Source organism: Vulpes lagopus, chromosome 4 (assembly GCF_018345385.1).
Source record: "Vulpes lagopus strain Blue_001 chromosome 4, ASM1834538v1, whole genome shotgun sequence".
NCBI lineage: Eukaryota > Metazoa > Chordata > Mammalia > Carnivora > Canidae > Vulpes > Vulpes lagopus.
The window spans coordinates 83,643,757-83,661,699 of NC_054827.1; the positions used below are offsets into that span (position 1 = coordinate 83,643,757).

General features: G+C 35.0%; 1 protein-coding gene across 2 annotated transcripts in view; it reads left to right on the forward strand.

Annotated features, from left to right (window-relative positions):
* Positions 1-17,943, forward strand: part of EDIL3 (EGF like repeats and discoidin domains 3) — a 393,873-nt gene that overhangs the window by 261,274 nt on the left and 114,656 nt on the right. For both annotated transcript variants that reach the window (XM_041753350.1, XM_041753351.1), the window contains one exon: positions 3,380-3,561. In XM_041753350.1, the coding sequence (XP_041609284.1) occupies positions 3,380-3,561 (182 nt within the window). The remainder of the gene's footprint in view (positions 1-3,379; positions 3,562-17,943) is intronic.

Consider the following 17,943-nt stretch of genomic DNA (forward strand, 5'->3'; position numbering starts at 1 on the left):
CAGAACCAAGCTCATTCTTTTTTTTTTTTAATTTATAGTTACAGAGGAAAAACACTTTTTACCTTATGTAACCTTAGCTGGTGAATTAGGGTGTCATCATAACCACTATTTTTTTTCAAATTTTAATGTAAATTCTAGTTAGCACTATTGGTTTCAGGAGTAGAATTCTGTGATTCATCACTTACATACAACAGCCATTGCTCACCATAACAAGAGCCCTCCTGAATGCCCATCACCCATTTTAGCCCACCCCCCACCCACCTACTTTCATCAACCCTTAGTTTGTCCTCTATTGTTAAGAGTCTCTTATGGTTTGCTTACCTCAATCTCCCCCTCTCTCTCTCTTTCACTTCCCATGTGTTCATCTGTTTTGTTTCTTAAGCTCCACATATGAATGAAATCATATGGTATCTGTCTTTCTCTGACTGACATATCTCACTTAGCATAATACACTCTAGCTCCATTCACGTCATTGCCAATACAACCCCAATATTTAAAATAAGAAAAACTGAGGCCCACTAGACAGTAAGGAAGTAAGCTGATACTTCACAGATGCATGCTTCATTCAAAAACCCCACACATAATCATGTTTCCCCTGGTGGGCTTTACTGATTGGCAACATAGAGTATGTGAGTGAATGTTGTAAAACCTTATTTTTTAAAAAATGTGGAATTGAATACTGAGAAAAGAAATACTAATATATTTGGCATCACAGCAATAAGATAGCTCATGTAAAAATACTTGTAAGCTGTGAAGCCCTATAAAAATACAACATGTTACTTTATATTTTTTGAATTATGTTTTGTTTGAATGAATGTGTAAGTAAGGGCATAACAAAGATTGGGAGTTGTATGGCAAAGTAAAAAATATATAGGTATATGTATATACACACAAACATATTTTTTAATTGCTCGTTAGTATTTGACTTATCCGATAAGGCAACAGTCCATGGCCGCTATGTTTGCTGACATGTTAGTTAATAAGTGGAGATTGGTAGGTTAAGCATACCAATGGAGTAGATTAACTAAATAGTGTGGCTTGAGGTCTAATCTCTCTCTTTTAAAATGATTGCAGATTTGGTGAGAATGTCCAGTTCAGCATAAGGTCTTTAGAAGTACACACCTAAATGGTATAGAGTTCTTTCTAAGCCTATCATGTAGTTTAATTAATGCATTAAACTAAACTAAATTAAATTAAAGCTGGCTCTCTGGCTCTGCTGCTCTACTGACTGGCCCACAATAAATAGTCTCTGCCTGCTGCATTTTCCCATCCAAACATTGCACAAATCAAGGGCAAGGATGCTTGAGACTCCTTTAATGGCAATATTCTTAAAAAGCCAGCCTTCTGTGGTTGTCTAAAATCAAAGTATCATCATGAAAGTCTCAGTGCTTTTATGAAATCTGTAAAGATCTTGAAGTTTAAATGGAAAGCAAAACAAGAATCCAGAGGCTCAACATCTGAGTTTTTTAAGGTTAATTTTTTCTGAAAGGTAAAAATCAGATTATTATCTATCCTAATACTGCAATTCTTAAAATGAATGGTTTCTTAATTAAATGACTTCAGAGTAATATAGTGCATCTTCCTAAAGGTAAATTTATCAGTAATCAATTACAAAGATGCAATTTTTTGCTGTACTAATGCCATCTTTACTAATAAAGTCTGATTAAGATGATTACTTATCCACATAATTCCATCCATTTTATAAAAAGTGTTTCAAGATTTCAAAGCCTTGTAGAAATATTAGTAGTTAATGTGATTAGAACTTCTTATTCTCTGAGGATGAAATAGAAAAGAGAAACATGTTTGTGCTTAATAAAAGAATGATTACCAATGAGAAACATCTTTGTAACTTTTTAAAATATTTTAATCCAACTGCAAAATTCTTTCTTTCATATTTCCATCCTCAATCTAAGTGTAAACATTTAATGCTGACAAATATTGGGCTTCAGTATTAATTAAAATCCAAAATATGGGGATCCCTGGGTGTCTCAGCGGTTTAGCACCTGCCTTTGGCCCAGGGTGTGATCCTGGAGTCCCGGGATCGGGTCCGCATCAGGCTCCCTGCATGGAGCCTACTTCTCCCTCTGCCTGTGTCTCTGCCTCTCTCTCTCTCTGTATGTTTTTCTCATTAATAAATAAATAAAATCTTTAAAAAAAATCCAAAATATGCTTGGTGACAATCACTGACCAAGTTGACTTATATATACTGATAATTAATAAATGCAGTGTGCTCCTTTCATATTTTTAGGTATTCTGACAAATTACTATACCATATTTTATAACAAGAGTGTCATATTATACAAATTTAATTTGACAAAAAGTTGAGTATTAAATTTATAACTGAAATTAAGAAAACTAGGTATTAATTTTCATTTTATCATAATGTTACTTATTCTGAATTTTCAAAACTGAATTTAAAAAAAATCTAGTTTGTGGTGAACTTTTATGAAATAAGACATTCAGATATATATAAAAATATATGTGCTTTTTAGATGCATTTGCCTCCATTTCTAATTTTAAAATCTAAATGCACTTAATATCTGAGAACACATTTGAATTATATTATGCCTTGATGTTAGAATTTTACAATTTTATTAAGGAATTCTTCATAAGTGTCCAAGTTGCAAATGTCAAGAAAAAATTTTAAAAAGAATTAAAATGTAAGCACAAAATACCTATCTGTATAGTTCTAAATTTTGAATTTAAAATATTAAAATATAAATATTTTAATATCTTGATTTACTTATTAGTGTACATAAGTTATGTATAATGTCAGAGTTTACCTGCTTACTTTATTAAAATAATTTGTCTACATGTTTTCTATTACTTATAGCATTACAAGTTATTATTATCAAATGTTGACAGATTTACACATTGCCCTTTTTGTTGGAAGTATACCTGATGAGGTTTATAAAAATTTAAGTTAAAAAAATTTATAGTAATGAGAAATGCTAAGTCAGTATGAAAATGATTTTGACACAAAACTCAGATGTAGACTAGTCAAGAAATCATAGATCAAGGATATTTATTGAGGGCTTAAAATTTAAAAGGTATGCTAATTTTTGAAAATATAAAATATGAGATAGTCCCTCTAAGCGTATTACACTTTTGTTGATATGATCAACAGCCAAGGAATGACAGTGCATAATGCACAATTATAATGCAGAAGGACAGTATCCATTAAGTGCCACCCTCAATGCAGAAGAATTATTTTCTTCATGTGGAGATCAATGACAGATCTGCAAAGAAAGTGGAGCTCAAAAGGCATGATGATACAAATTAAGTTTATTTTTAAGATATCTCCTATCAACTCTAAAAGCCACATTTCAGGAGTGAATTTTTTCTGATACATTCACATTTTTCCCTCATTTGTTCCCAGAATGCTCGGGCCCATTGGGAATTGAAGGTGGAATCATATCAAATCAGCAAATCACAGCTTCCTCTACCCACCGAGCTCTTTTTGGACTCCAGAAATGGTATCCCTACTATGCACGTCTCAATAAGAAGGGGCTTATAAATGCATGGACAGCTGCAGAAAATGACAGATGGCCATGGATTCAGGTAACACATGGGATGGGACAAGGGGACTACCAAGGAATGACCAGAATCATTTCAGAAAGAATACAAGTCAGAACCCAAAGGGTGACTTTTCTTCATGGTCACGAAGGACAGAATGATTTTGTTGAGTCCAAATTGGGTATAAAATCTGAAACCGTGGGATATATGTACATTGACTGAAAAAGTATGTTAAGAGGGTTAAAAATGTTGAAATTCTTGGACTGTAAATATTACTCTTTTAAGGTACATATCAAAGAAGGAGGTTTTTACATATGCCATATGTTCATTAGTGTTAACATTTAGCAGCAACTTTTGACACTTGAGGAAAATAAAAATTACATCTTTTCTTTCCCTGTCACTGGATTGGTTTCACATGCACGCAAAGAATGTAAATTATACAGTAGGTTATAAGAATACCTCAAATGTCCTCAGCACCTTCTTTCAATAATTGTTTCATTTCATACTGTTTTGTTTATTATCATTAGCCAGCTTTTTTTTTTTTCAAAGAGAGAAAAAACATGATATACTAAGATAGTGCTTTCCCTAAAATGGGTGGATAGCAGTAATACTAGAAACTTCTATTTTATCCAGTTCAACACTTCCACTTAGCCGAAGTGAGATAGTAAACTACATATTAGGAGGACAGAAAAGGTGATTAAACCATGATTTCTGTGAAAGATGATACCCCTGATAGGAAGAGCACATTAATAACATCTAACAAGTCACTGATGTGTGGTAAAGAGAAGGAAAACCCAGTTTACGATGGGTTTAGTGGAAAACATAATTAATTATCATGAAAAAGCCTTATGGGAGAATAGCTTTTTAGGTAGGCCTTAGAAAATGGCTTTTAATAGAGACTAAAAGTCTATGGAACAGCATGATCAAAGATGCTAGGTGAGAATCTGGGGAACACCATATAGAAAATCATGACTTGTATACATGTTTAAATAAGTGTGTGCATTATGTATGTATAAAGATTCATCCATACTCAAAGTTTTGGGGCTTATTCCAAGGAGCTATTACAGAATTCTGATTTAAGTAGTTGAGCTATTTTGTTTACTGTATATTTTGAGTCAGGGATAATTTTTAATGCAGAAATCCGTGATTTGACATTATTAGGTGCAATGTGCAGGAATTGCTTTACAGGAATTTAATAGAATGAGAAATTGATTTATGGCCAAGTACTAGGAGTTCCTTACTTTAGGAACTGGGCCAAAATCTCCTTCAGATATTTCCTTTGTTCAAATTTCTTACAAATTTTTACATATCCTACCTATATACATTTCTTTTATCTATATGGCTCCATGTGGCTACCTGATATTGTTTTGTCTTATGAGTTTGTTTTTGCATGCACTTGGAGAAATTGCTTCTTAAATTACACTTGATGTTTCTAATCTTTAGCTTCATGTGCAAAGAGAATTCCAGATAGTGGACATGGCATATCTATACAATTTTGATCCCAGAGGAATGAATATAAAATTAAGGTCTAAAATTGATGTAGAACAACAAAAAATGCTTCACAATAAAATTGTTAAAAATCATTGCAGGGACCAGTTTTTTAAATCGCCCTAGTGAACTGTTATGAAATTCATTTTGGGGATTGCAACCACGATAAAACTATAGAAATTAAGATTCATAGCAGAAATTGCAGAACGAGGTGAGATGATGTCGCAAGATTGCGTCAGGGTTTCAGTTTGGCAAATGATGTTTGCGAACTTCGCTCATTGCCATGTTTCGATAAACCATAGATAACATACTTTTGCAGTTGTTTTCTCTGAGAAACACCTTATTAATGTTTCATGTCCTGACTTTTCACTTACTTTGTCCCTTTCATTGCCTACTTCACTTACGCATCATTCTGCCTTTCAAAGTACAAATTCACTTTGAGTTCTCTTTATCCCAGTAATTATAGGTAGAAATAACCTCAATGGAACAGGACATTGGTTGACTCTTAGAGAAATTTCAACTAAATATAACCTTATTAGCTCTTAAGTAGAATAATTAAATACCTCTTTTACTTTTAAGAGGATCTTTCATTATTCTTTTTTTATTGTTATCATTCTACTTTAGTCTGACAATGATAATGAACTTTCAGAGAAAAGCAATATAAGTAAATAAAAAAGGCTTTTATATTAAATGAAAAAGCCTTGTGTACAATGAAGAAAGGCTGAAAACTCTCAATTGTCATTTAATAAGTATTCTGAGTTTATGTTCAAAGTTATTATGTTATGTTACGCTATTCTTTAATAAAGTCTTATTTTCTAAGTTATTTGTTTAAAAGAAAAGTGTATCCCTTTCTTAAAGGAAAATCATATCTAAGAGGCTCTGGAAAGTCTACTCATGTACTCAATTTTCTGTCTGAGCATTATTAATTTCCCTTGTCACTTAATTCTTTTGTTTATATTCATACTTCAAATGAAACATTTGAGTACTTTGCTTAAACTCACTTATAATGAGCACAGTATTCCCCTAATCTTTAAGGTGTATGACACACATATACTAATTAGTATTCAATTCCATTTTCTTCCTTGTCTTGGTGAAATAAAAATTGAAATTGCCATTTCAAATTTACACACACAGTGGGAAATTATTGAGAGCACCACAATGTTTATAATTGGTTTTGGATTTAAAGGGTTAGTGCAATAAATACAGTTAAACAAAACCTTTTTCTTCCCATTTTCAAGTTTTTCTGACCTTATATTCCTTACCTACTTTTTTTTTTTCCTGACTAATAAATAGCTACCATATTGAACATGGACTAGTTCATTAGCATCTTGGAATGTCAATTTCTCTTTCTGACAGATGTCTTATAAATAGTAACTTTGTACAACTATAGAAGTATGTCTTGGGTTATCTTACATAAAAATGTATAAGCTTATTTAAATTTTCTGGGTACTTTACTAACTGACTAAAATCTGAAAATGGATGTTTGTTATTTATTTTTAAAGATAATCCTTTTATATTCATTATCTTTCTTTTATAGATATATATAGTAAAATACTATTTCTTGAATTTCTGAGGTGATTTATGTATATGCATTCTAGAGAGAATTTCCAGCTATCCATTTATTCGTCCATCAACAAACATTTACTAAATGAACATGTCTTCTGTAGTCTCTGCTCTACTAGGCACTAGAAGAAAGACAGCACTTTCTTTCAAGATATTCTGAATCTAGGGGCACCTGGGTGGCCAGTTGGTTAAATGGCTGACTCCAGATTTTGGCATAGGTCATGATTGCAGGGTCCTGGGCTTGAGCCCCACATTGAGTCCCATGTCAGACTGTGCTTAGCAGGGAGTCTGCTTGGAAATTCTCTCCCTCTCTCTCTGCCTCTCCCCCTGCTTTTGCTCTCTGTCTCTAAAATAAACAAATCTCTAAAAGAAGAAACAACACAAGATGTTCTGAATCTAGGATATAGAAAAGTAAACAAGGTAGATACGACAATATATGATATTTACCCTGGTCTTACATCATCTGCTAACCATTTTATTTGAATCATACTTTATTATATTTGAACAGTGTATTCTAGCAAAACTTTCATCAAATTTAAAAGCTTAATATTTAGCATAATATTTATAGAACTTAAGGAGAGGAATTGCCGTTATACTAGGTATTATGTAGCTGTATCATTACATGCTGACCTGTTTGATGGGTATACCAAAGTGAAGCCATAATTTTCCTTTGAAAGTTAACTTACCAGTAGTGTCAATCCAAGTATTTTATCACTGAGAAAAATAGGCTTTGATCTTTCCTTTTTAAATAATTAATTACTCTTTCAAAAAATTTGAATATGATCTTAATATGTTCCTTTTTAATATGCCACAGAGGAGTTTTTGTGCAGGGAGAGAGTTACTTCTGAAACTTTAGTGTGTATAGGAATCTTTTGGGCCACTGGGTAAAAATAGAAACTTCTGGATTTCCTCTCAGACCTACTGCAGGTCCTCAGACTACACTGAAAAAAGATGTCTAATCAGCCTGTAAAGCCTGGATTTGGACTCCCCAAGATATATTTAAAAATAAATAAAATTAAAATACCTCTTTTGCATGATGATCTGGGCACTTTGTCATTGGAACTACCAGTTGTGATAACAGTATGGGTAGAAGGAGAGGAAAGAATGGTGAGGAAAAATGAAGAAGGATAATGAGAAATCTGTCATCCACAAAAGTTCTCTGAACTAGATGGAGGCAGACGGTTTGATATCCTAGTCAGAAGTGCGCCCAGTTTTAGCAGCAATTCCTAACAAGTATTATTCATTAGTCATAAAATCTTTTAAGAATTTTCAGCAACTACTGTTCCTAAATGGCTTAGATTCTTGGCTGTTGTAAAATGTAAAATATCTATCTCAAAGCAAGATCCCTTGACTTTTATATTTCAAAGAAAATAGTAGTTAATGCAGAGTACATGGGCCCAAATGAGAATTATGTGAGCACAAGTTGAATTACAGACTCACATTTCTGAGTACACATTCTATACATGGTTGGATTTTTTGTTTTTGTTGTTGTTGTTTGTTATTTTTAATCTTTGTGAACAGTGGGTTGAAAATGCTGCAAAAAAGAAAAAAACCAGAATAATCATCTATGCCATTTCAAAATGACATAATGTGTGTGAAAACTCTTTGGTACTTACAGACAGCTGGAGCTCCTTGAGATATGAAAACCATTTTTAAAGACGTAGATTTTAAGAAGTAGATTTTTTTCTTTCATTTTCTGGTTGTTTTCTAGTTACAGAAACTGAATTACATAGAATCTAATCCATCCTTACTACATCTTCATTCAAGTAGAAAATGTTTTAGTCTATTTTTTCCCTTAAAAAAGCTACCTTCTCAAGTACACTGCCATCCATACTAAACACCTCTCTAAGGCTAATGACATCTGAACATTAATATGCTGCTGCTTTTAGTGATTTCTTTTCATAAACAGTAATCCTAGATGGAAAATTGCAATTTTTCCTTAAGTTGTTTATTACAATTAACCTTTCATACACAGTGTGTGTTTAAAAAAAAAAAAATGTTACTTTTTAAGAAATTTTTAAAAACAAAAAGATACTAAGCACTAAGGAAAAATGATTTGATGTATCTGAAAAAATAATATATCTATATTATTTCTATAATATATCTAGTCTATTTATTTGGTTATTTATGACATTTGTACTAAAACTAATACATATTGCTTTCTGATGGGCTTTAAAGGATGTATGTTGGATCTTCACTCCAGATACTATGAGCTATGAAGTATATGATTAACCATATGTCATTTGTTCTCTAATTTGAAATCTGTATCTGGAATCTCTTCTCTTTGCTCTAAGCTACTTCCTCTCTGACTTTCAGCACCCAGGGCCTCATTGACCTGGATTTCTTGCTGTTCCACAGCTTCATCTGGCTGTTTCCTGCTGCTGTGCTTAGGCCCAGACCCTTCCTGCTCTATCTACTGACCATCTACTAGGCTTCGTTTGATTCAGACCCTTCATTCCATTCTGTATAAAGTGATTCCTGGCATTTCTGCTCTTTATCTCCAATAATAGAAGTGACCACACTGTGGGCACCTTGGTGGCTCAGTCAGTGAAGCAACTGACTCTTGGTTTCGGCTCAGGTCATGATCTCAAGGTCATGAGATCGAGGGTCATGAGATCGAGCCCTGTGTCAGCTCCACGCCTGGTGGGGGAGTCTGCTTGCAATTTTCCTTTTCTCTCCAGCTGCCCCTCCTCACGCCGCATTCTCTCTCTCTCTCTAACACAAATGAATCTTAACAACAAAAAAAAAGTGACAGCACTATCCTTTTTTCTCACTCTGCCAATTATATATGTTAGTCACTAGCAGCTAACATTCTCTATGGTGACTGTTTACTTTTCTCTCTCCTCCTATACTGTAAGCCACTTGAGAGTAGGAATTACACCTAGTTTAAATCTATTTCCATAGCACCTTGAGTAAAAAACAAAACCAAGCAAAACAAACAAACAAAAAACAGATACACACAGATAAAATAGAGATTATTGAACAAAATAAGTGGAAGAGAGATAGCCTGTGTTTGCGTGGTAATCATACCATACCGAGTGGTACAGAGAATGCCCTAGCAACTCACTTCACTCTCCATGTTCAGATGTTATAAATTTTCATTTGAGCTGTGCCATCTTAGCACAATTCCTTGGTGCCATATGTGGTGTGTCTATCCACAGAATAGGGAATGTCACACCCATCTGGGCAGCACAGGAATCAGAATTTCTGTAAATCCTCATGACCTGTACCTTTCTCTGTAATTGCTGCAAACCCACCTTTATAAACAACACTAGATAGACATGGGTAATATTTGTAAGATGTTCTCTAGGAAGTCTGCACATTAAGCCACAAATACCAAACACCAAAATGTTCGTCTTCTCGTATCCCATTTAAGTTTTTCCTGAAACAAACTAAATATCAAATGTTTGTTTTAGCCTCTTGCACATTTTTATAAATTTGTTATTATATTCACACAGGGATTTGAAACTTTATACAATACTGCTGTTAAGGTAACCAAATCTTGGGACTCCTGGGTGGCTCAGCAGTTGAGCATCTGCCTTCAGCTCAGAGCATGATCCTGGAGTCCCAGGATCAAGTCCCATGTCAGGCTCCCTGCATGTGTTGCTGCCTCTCTCCATGTCTCTCATGAATAAATAAATAAAATCTTTAAAAAAAAAAAAGTAACCAAATCTTCTCTAAGATTAATTTGCTGTAGTAAAATAAGCTTTTAAAATGCTAGTATCTTTTTAGCTTATGTAATTTGTAATTTTTACCCCTGCGGGAATGTCAAAAACATACAAACTATGCCTTATTACTATCATTCATAAAGTATAGAATGTAAAGGTTTACAGGGAATTTTTTTTAAAGACTTTATTTATTTATTCATGAGAGACACAGAGAGAGACACAGGCAGAGGGAGAAGCAGACTCCATGCAGGGAGCCTGACGTGGGACTCGATCCTGGAACTCCAGGATCAGGGCCTGGGCTGAAGGCAGGCGCTAAACCGCTGAGTCACCCAGGGATCCCCTAAAGGGAATTGTTTTAACACAGTTTTTAGCATCTGTTAAACTCTGAGTAGCTGATTCCATGTACTACCCTTATATAAAAACCGTTTCATTGTATTTGCTACATATTTTGGCCATGAGGGAAACATTTCCAGCTTAACTTTTGCATTTATGAAGGTTAAGTGCCTTGTACTTCACTCAGTTCCCATTATCTTGTGACTACTACCAGGATGACTTTTTAGTTTACGGTACTGTTAAGAGTGAACTAGAGTTAATCTGAATTAATTGAAAATAGTGACTCCAAAGTTTAGAATCTCTGGTTTTACAGTGTACCCTGATCACATTCATGGCAAACTTAATGCCAGTTCCCTCTTCATCTCTCTCCACATGGCCATCTAATCAGCCTCTGGGCCGTCTCTTCTAGTTTCTGGGCACTTAGGACTAAGGGAGGGTGACACTCTGAGTTCCAGTCATCTTTCAGGGTTTCTTATTGTAACTTTTCTCTTACATTGCTTGATGCACGCCTCATAATCCTGTGATTGTGAATCCAACTTCACCCAAGGTGTTAAACCGGCTCGTGAGAATTGCCTATGGGAAATGCTGCTTATGAATTAGATTCAGCTCCTGCATCCAATGCAATAGTTCTTCCTAATAGGGTAAGGGCATAGAGGGTCTGCTGGCAGCTTGTCCCGAGTCCCCAGAGGTGAGAAATGCAGAAAAGCAGGGGAAAAAGCGAGAGTCTGAGCTAAAGGTTTGATTGTCTCTTGATGTTTATCTTCTGTGAACCAGCGGGATTACTGTTTGGATTGGGCTGAAGGAATCCCTTATTTCCACTGTAGACACTGAACAAATTTGTTCTGCCCCAACGCCTTACTGAAAACCCCCTTGTTTTGAAAATGCTACCAAACATAGTGACACCTAGCCTGATGCTGAAAGCTTTATTTTCTTGATACAGTAATTAATTTGAAAATATTTTGGTTTGGGGGAGTTTGTTGTTTAAAACTAACGTTGCAAGAGTTGCAACCCAAGTCTAGGTGAATATAGTCATTTTTTCTGCACTTGTCTAACCACATTCAGTCTCATTAGCAATAGTGTTATATTTAGCTTTAAATAATTCAGCAGCTACCACTGTGAATTGTTACAATTGCTTCACATATTTTGACTGTGTATTTCCAGGTAATTGGTATTGTTCTTGTCCCCATTGTTCAGATGGGGAAATCTAGGCATGAAAAAGTAAGCTGTCCAAACTCACTAAAATAGTAAGTTGCATGCTTTGGGATTTAAACACAGGCAGTTTGTGTGAGGCCAGCGCCAAACCACTTATAACCTCTGTGCTATCCTTTCTTTGACAGCTCTGGAAAGTTCTCTTTTCCCTTTTTTTGAAGAAGGGATGGGCACTTGTAGTGGGCATGAGGGAGTCTAGCATTTTCTTGGGCTTTATGAAGTGCCTCTGCATCCTATAAAATTTATATTTGCCCATAAACAAGCAATCCACCTCTAGCTTGGGGCAGCAGTTCCCAAAATCCACCTACATAAAAGTGACCTGGAGAGCTGTTTAAATAGAGTCTTCACCCTTTGAGTTTCTGAATTAGTGGATCAGAGTTGGGATCTGGGGCACCACACAATGAGCAGACACTGCCGGTAGATTTTGATATTGGTGATTTTGAGGAAAAAAGTAGTAATCACTATCCTAATGGAGCTCACAGTAGACTTAGTGTGTGTGACATACTTCCCATTGGATGTGCCCCTTTATTTTTTTTAAATATTTTATTTATTTATTCATGAGAGACACAGAGAGAGACATACACAGAGAGACACAGGCAGAGGGAGAAGCAGGCTCCATGCAGGGAGCCCGATGTGGGACTCGATCCCGGGACTCCAGGATCACACCCTGGGCCAAAGGCAGGTGCTCAACCACTGAGCCACCCAGGTTCTCTGATGTGCTCCTTTCAATATAATAATCAACTTGAGTAAATTAAGATATTGGCGAACAATATATTGCTCTTCAAAGTGAGACATTGGTGTGAAACATTTTAAAGGAATGGATGGCAGCAAGACATCACAAATTCAAGTTCTTACTACCTAAGCTGTTCTGGTGCTATTTTAGTTTTAATCTGTCTGTATCAATGTCTGCCATGAGTAGAACCTCCTTTCTTCCATGAACTAGATACAGTAATGCTTAATTGTTTTCAAAGGATTTTTGTCTGTAACATGAAGCCTTCAATAATTAAGTCATAATTAAATAGTAAAAGGATTATAAAAATATCCACAACCCTATAAGACCAGGCTTTAAATGTTTTATTGTTAAATCCTCAGCTGGGTCTCAGGAGTCTCTAAGGAAGAACTGTTTATTTTCTGTGCAACCAGAATATAATGAAAACATCAAAAAAGCCATTTACATTTTAATTATTAAAGGTGAATTTAGCCTATTCACCATTTTTGAAGATGGTGTTAAGGGAGTTATTCCAGAGAGAGAACAGAATTAACAAAGTCATAAGGGAAACGGAAGAAGCACAAGGTACATCAGGGACTGCTCTTTTCTGAAAAGATGGGTAGATGTAGGGGAATAGGAAGATGCAAGTCTGCAGAGGTAAGGAGACACCAAAATGAAAAAATACATCAGTGTCCAATGAGGCACTTGATAGTTATTGTAGGTTTTCAGCAGGGTGTTGACACTGTCAGAACTAGAATTCAGGAAGATGACCTGTCGGTGGGATGTATTATGAGTACCCAACACAATGCTGAGTGTTTAAGAGGTAGTTAGTAAAATTTCATCGAGTAAACATCATGCTTAATGCAGAGACAAGCCTAGAAGCAGGCTTACCAGTTAGGAGGCTTTTATAGCTAACTGCCCAAGGAGAACCTATATTACACTAGCAGCTGTTGAAATAAAAATAGAAGATTAAATTGTAAGAGGGCTTGAGGGTGCAGCACTGATGATTCAATTGTGTGTAGGGGAGAAGAGGAAGAAAAAGAAATGAGAAAAAATAAACTCCAGGGTTTTGAGCTTAAGCGTGATTTTAGTACCATTAAAAGAAATATCAAAATCAGGAAAAGAGGTTGGTATGGTTGGAAAATGATGAATATATTTTGAGTCTTAATGTTTGATTTACTTGGAGAAAATCCTAACAGTGTCCAAGATAAAGTTGGAAGAGTGATAGTTTGCTGCTCTGTACAGACATTGGAAGTAGATTAAGTGGGCACCACTGCCATGTGATACTTGGCATCATTGGCCATTTGTGAGTCACATGGTCACACCTACTGGAATGGGAGGTAAGGTGGTATCCACTTAAGAGTTGAAATAGATATTTGAGGGGACAGTAGGAACCCTAAAATGAAGTATCTTCTCCAAATGGGAAAAGTTTCTTTTTCTTCTAATTCCATTTCCATCCAAACAGTTTATAAGACAACAGTTTACCTGGGAGCACCATTGTGCAGGACCTTCAGGAAGGAAAGAACTGAACTTTGAGCTTCTGATAAGTGTTGCCATTCTACATTAATGCCTTGTTCAGGACGTTTCATTTTCATACCATAGGTTGGTTCCATTTTTTCCATGTATTTGTTTTTAATGTTACTTCTGTGGCTGCTGCTGGTTTCCCCAGAATTGATATAGTTAATTAAAATAGCAGCTATTTCAGCCTAACATGCATGTACTTAGTGTAGATTGTTTTATCTTGTTGTGATTTTTGGTCCTTAAAAAAATAATAAAGGTCTCTTTTCTTTCCAAATGGGCTCTCAAATTTCTTGCATCTATTATATTTTTAATGCTTCAGTAGCTTTGAAGTATTTTTTTCCTGAATTCATAATACATAGGCTATATTTTCATTTCTGAGATTTTAAAAAACTGTGTTAAACCCAGGTCTCCTTAGTTTATTACTATCATTAGTGCTGTTAGAGGTATAGTGCTGAATTTCAGATGTAGATGTGAATTTTTGTAACTTAGTTTTCCTAGCAGGAGCCCAACCTAAGCCAGTATTTTTACATTACAGCAGCTTTCAAGAAGCTCTTAAACTGAAATGTGATTATCATGCAGGACAAAAAAACAAATAAGACATTTTAACATTACCAGTGGATCTTACCTTTCCTTTTCTTAGGAGCATTAACCCAGATTTGGAAAGATGTACAGCAATGTTGAAAGAAGAGCACATTATCTAATATTTTTTTCAGAATATTTTTGTTAGTTTCAGATCCGCTGTAGATAAATTAGTATTAATTGAGCAGCTACTATTTGCCGAGAGCCATGTGGGCCATAGACAAGTTTTCTGTGCTCATGTGGAGCTTATCCAAGGAGATAAAACATTTTAAATTATCTTATGTGGAAATTTTCTACTTCATTATGTGGACATTTGAGAGAGAAAAGGCTCTTTGATTTAATTCAGTGAACAATTCAATGCTTAACCACGTGCTTTGCAAAGAGTAGAGAATTTACCCTGTGAGTTCCAGCCACATGGGCCTTTTTTGAAGAGTACTCCTTTCTACTTTCCCAGGCTTAGAAAAAAGTCTTTGAAAGTGACGTCCAACTCCATTTAAATTCATAAATTCATTCATGTAATATATTCATTGAGTATTTTCCATGGGCCAACTGTTGTTCTAGATGCCACCCTCTCAAGAAAGCCTTAACCACCCCCCTTACCTCAAATTAAATGTGGTTCTCCTAATGCATGTTCCTATAGCATTTTGTTCTTTTCTCCTCTAGCACTTGTCACAGTTTATATATAAAGACTGCATAGGAGATTATTTTATGAGGTAAGCTTCTTGAGGATAGGGGCACTATCTGTTGGCTCACTTGTATTCTTACCAATCCTTATGACTAAATCTTTAATAAATAAGAACAGATTTGTTGTCATAATCAATATCCTAAATAAAAGTTCTATTTCCCTTTTTTTAAAAAAAAATTATTATTTCAGTATAATTGACATATAGTGTCCTATTAGTTTTAGGTGCATGACATAGTGATTCAATAATTCCACATGTTATACAATGTTCACCATGATAAACGTAGCCACCATCTGTCACCGTATGCCGTATGACGTTATTGCAATATTATTGACTATATTCCTTGCACTTTTTATCTCTGTGACTTATTTATTTTATAATTAGAAGTTTGTACCTCTTAATCTCCTTCACCTATTTTTTTTCCATTCCCCTACCCTCTGCCCTCTGGCACCACCAGTTTGTTTTCTGTATATACTAGAAATACAGAAAAGCCTCTGTTTCTGATTTTGTTTGCTTACTTGTATTGTTTATTGGATGCCACATATAAGTGAAATCATATAGTATTTTTCTTTCTCTGAATCACTTAACACGCTTAACATATAATACTCTCTGGGTCCATCCATATAGTCACAAATGGCAAGATCTCATTCTTTTTATGGCTAAGTAATAGTCCATTATGTGTATATACCACATATATACCACATCTTTCTCCATTCTTCTCTCAATGGACACTTAGCAGTTCTATTCTATGGTAAGCAATATGGTATTCGAGATCCGTGGTTCTGGATTCAACTGGCCATTGTCATTTTGAATACAGTTACTTAACCACTCTAAGATACAAGTTATATATATATATATATACACACACACAGAGAGAGAGAGAGAGAGTGGCCTCTTAGGATTGTTATGAGGATTATATGATGGATGTTTAGTTACATGTTGGCTATATAACAAATAATATATGTACATTTTCACATATCCAACAAATATTTAAGAGTTGTAGCCAAAACTTTTAACTATCTCCCCATATGTTTTTCATGTTTCTGTAGCAAGAGGATTAGTGGCAAAAGAATTTTACCTCAGATAGTTAAATTCTGTAAGATTCAGTATATTCTGTATAAATATATGTTCTTTTAGGCTATATTTCCCAACCTCCTATTCCACTAGCTGTGGCCACGTGTCTCACAAGTGGCCAAAGGCATATAAGCAAAAGTGTCACATGGTGGTTTCTGGGAACCTTCCTTAGGATACAACACTCACATGCCCCCTTCATCCCTTCTCCATTTGCTTCTGTGAATTCAGATGCTTCCAACTTTTTGGACAATGAGATAAAGGTTACCTACGGTGGCCACAAGATAGAAGGTTCCCAGGGCTCTGATATACCAGCCCCCTTCTTCCTAGCCACATGTTTATACAAGAGAAAAGCCAAGTTCTTTCCTATTTAAGCCACTATTAAGCTGGGTTTTTGTCACAGCTGAACCAAATCATACTTAATATAAGTCTGCCAATAGCATGTTCAGTGTTAGATCCAAGACAGAATGTTTTAATGCCATAATAATAATGTTTAAGTATTACTTATAAGTGCAAAGGGATTCATTTAAAATGAGACCTACAGAGCAGATAAGTTTTCAGATTGTTCCAGTAGATGAAAGAGGCATTTCAGGTGGACAGACATAGCAAAAGAAGAATTACCTTTTTGTCCAGCCTCCCCAGACCCCCCGTTTCCCCAGGCATAGTGGGTGCTCCACTTTGTGCACTTCTCTCTCTTCCTTTCTCTGAGTCTTTGATGCCCATTCAGTCTGGTGTGTGACCTTGGGCAGGCCACTTAATATTTCTAGGCCTTGGTTTCCTATTTCCAGTATTATTGATATTCTCTTTATGTCCATGACAAGGCATTTGCTCCATTATCATATATATATATCATTCTCTTTTGTTTTGTAGTTAGTTATCTGTGTGTCTTACTCTTTGATTACATGCAACAGATTCAAAAATCTTTTCTGTTTTTACATTTCCCACTGTAGCTGTCATTATGTTTTTAGATTATAGACATGCAAGAAATAATGGATGAATTAAATCCATTTAAAGATTAGAGGCATAAATGCACATGTGATAATAGTCAGAAATACAGCTGGAAAACTAAGTTGTAGGATGTCATAGAAATTCGTGCTTGCCACTGTGGAAAATATACGTGTTTTAATTTGGGTGGGAGGGAAAAGCCACTGAAGGTTTGAAAACAGTGAAGTGATTTAACAAAGGAAGAAATCCGTAGTTCAAGCTACAAAAAAAAAAAAAAAAAATCAAGTATAGTTTTGTTTGCCTAAATTTGCCTTTAAAAATGATACAATCAGTACATTCTTAAAAGATGTCCTAATTACCAACGTCTGCTCAGTTAAACTATTATTTTAAAATAATGACATATATTTTATTTTCTTCTTCGTAAATTTCAAATAATTTAATGTTTTGCTATACAGAATTGTTTGGTAGTGGTGAAACTCTGTCTCTTTGAAAACAAGGACAAATGTTATTTTTCCGTGTTATTAAGGAGTTGACTGTTGGACCAGAGTCCACAAGAGCTGTGCGAGGAGTAGAATTTTTTTTCTGTAGTTGGTTTTGTTCTTTGTTTATTCTTCTCCTCACTTAGGGAGCAAAGATGACCAAAAATCCCCCATTATCT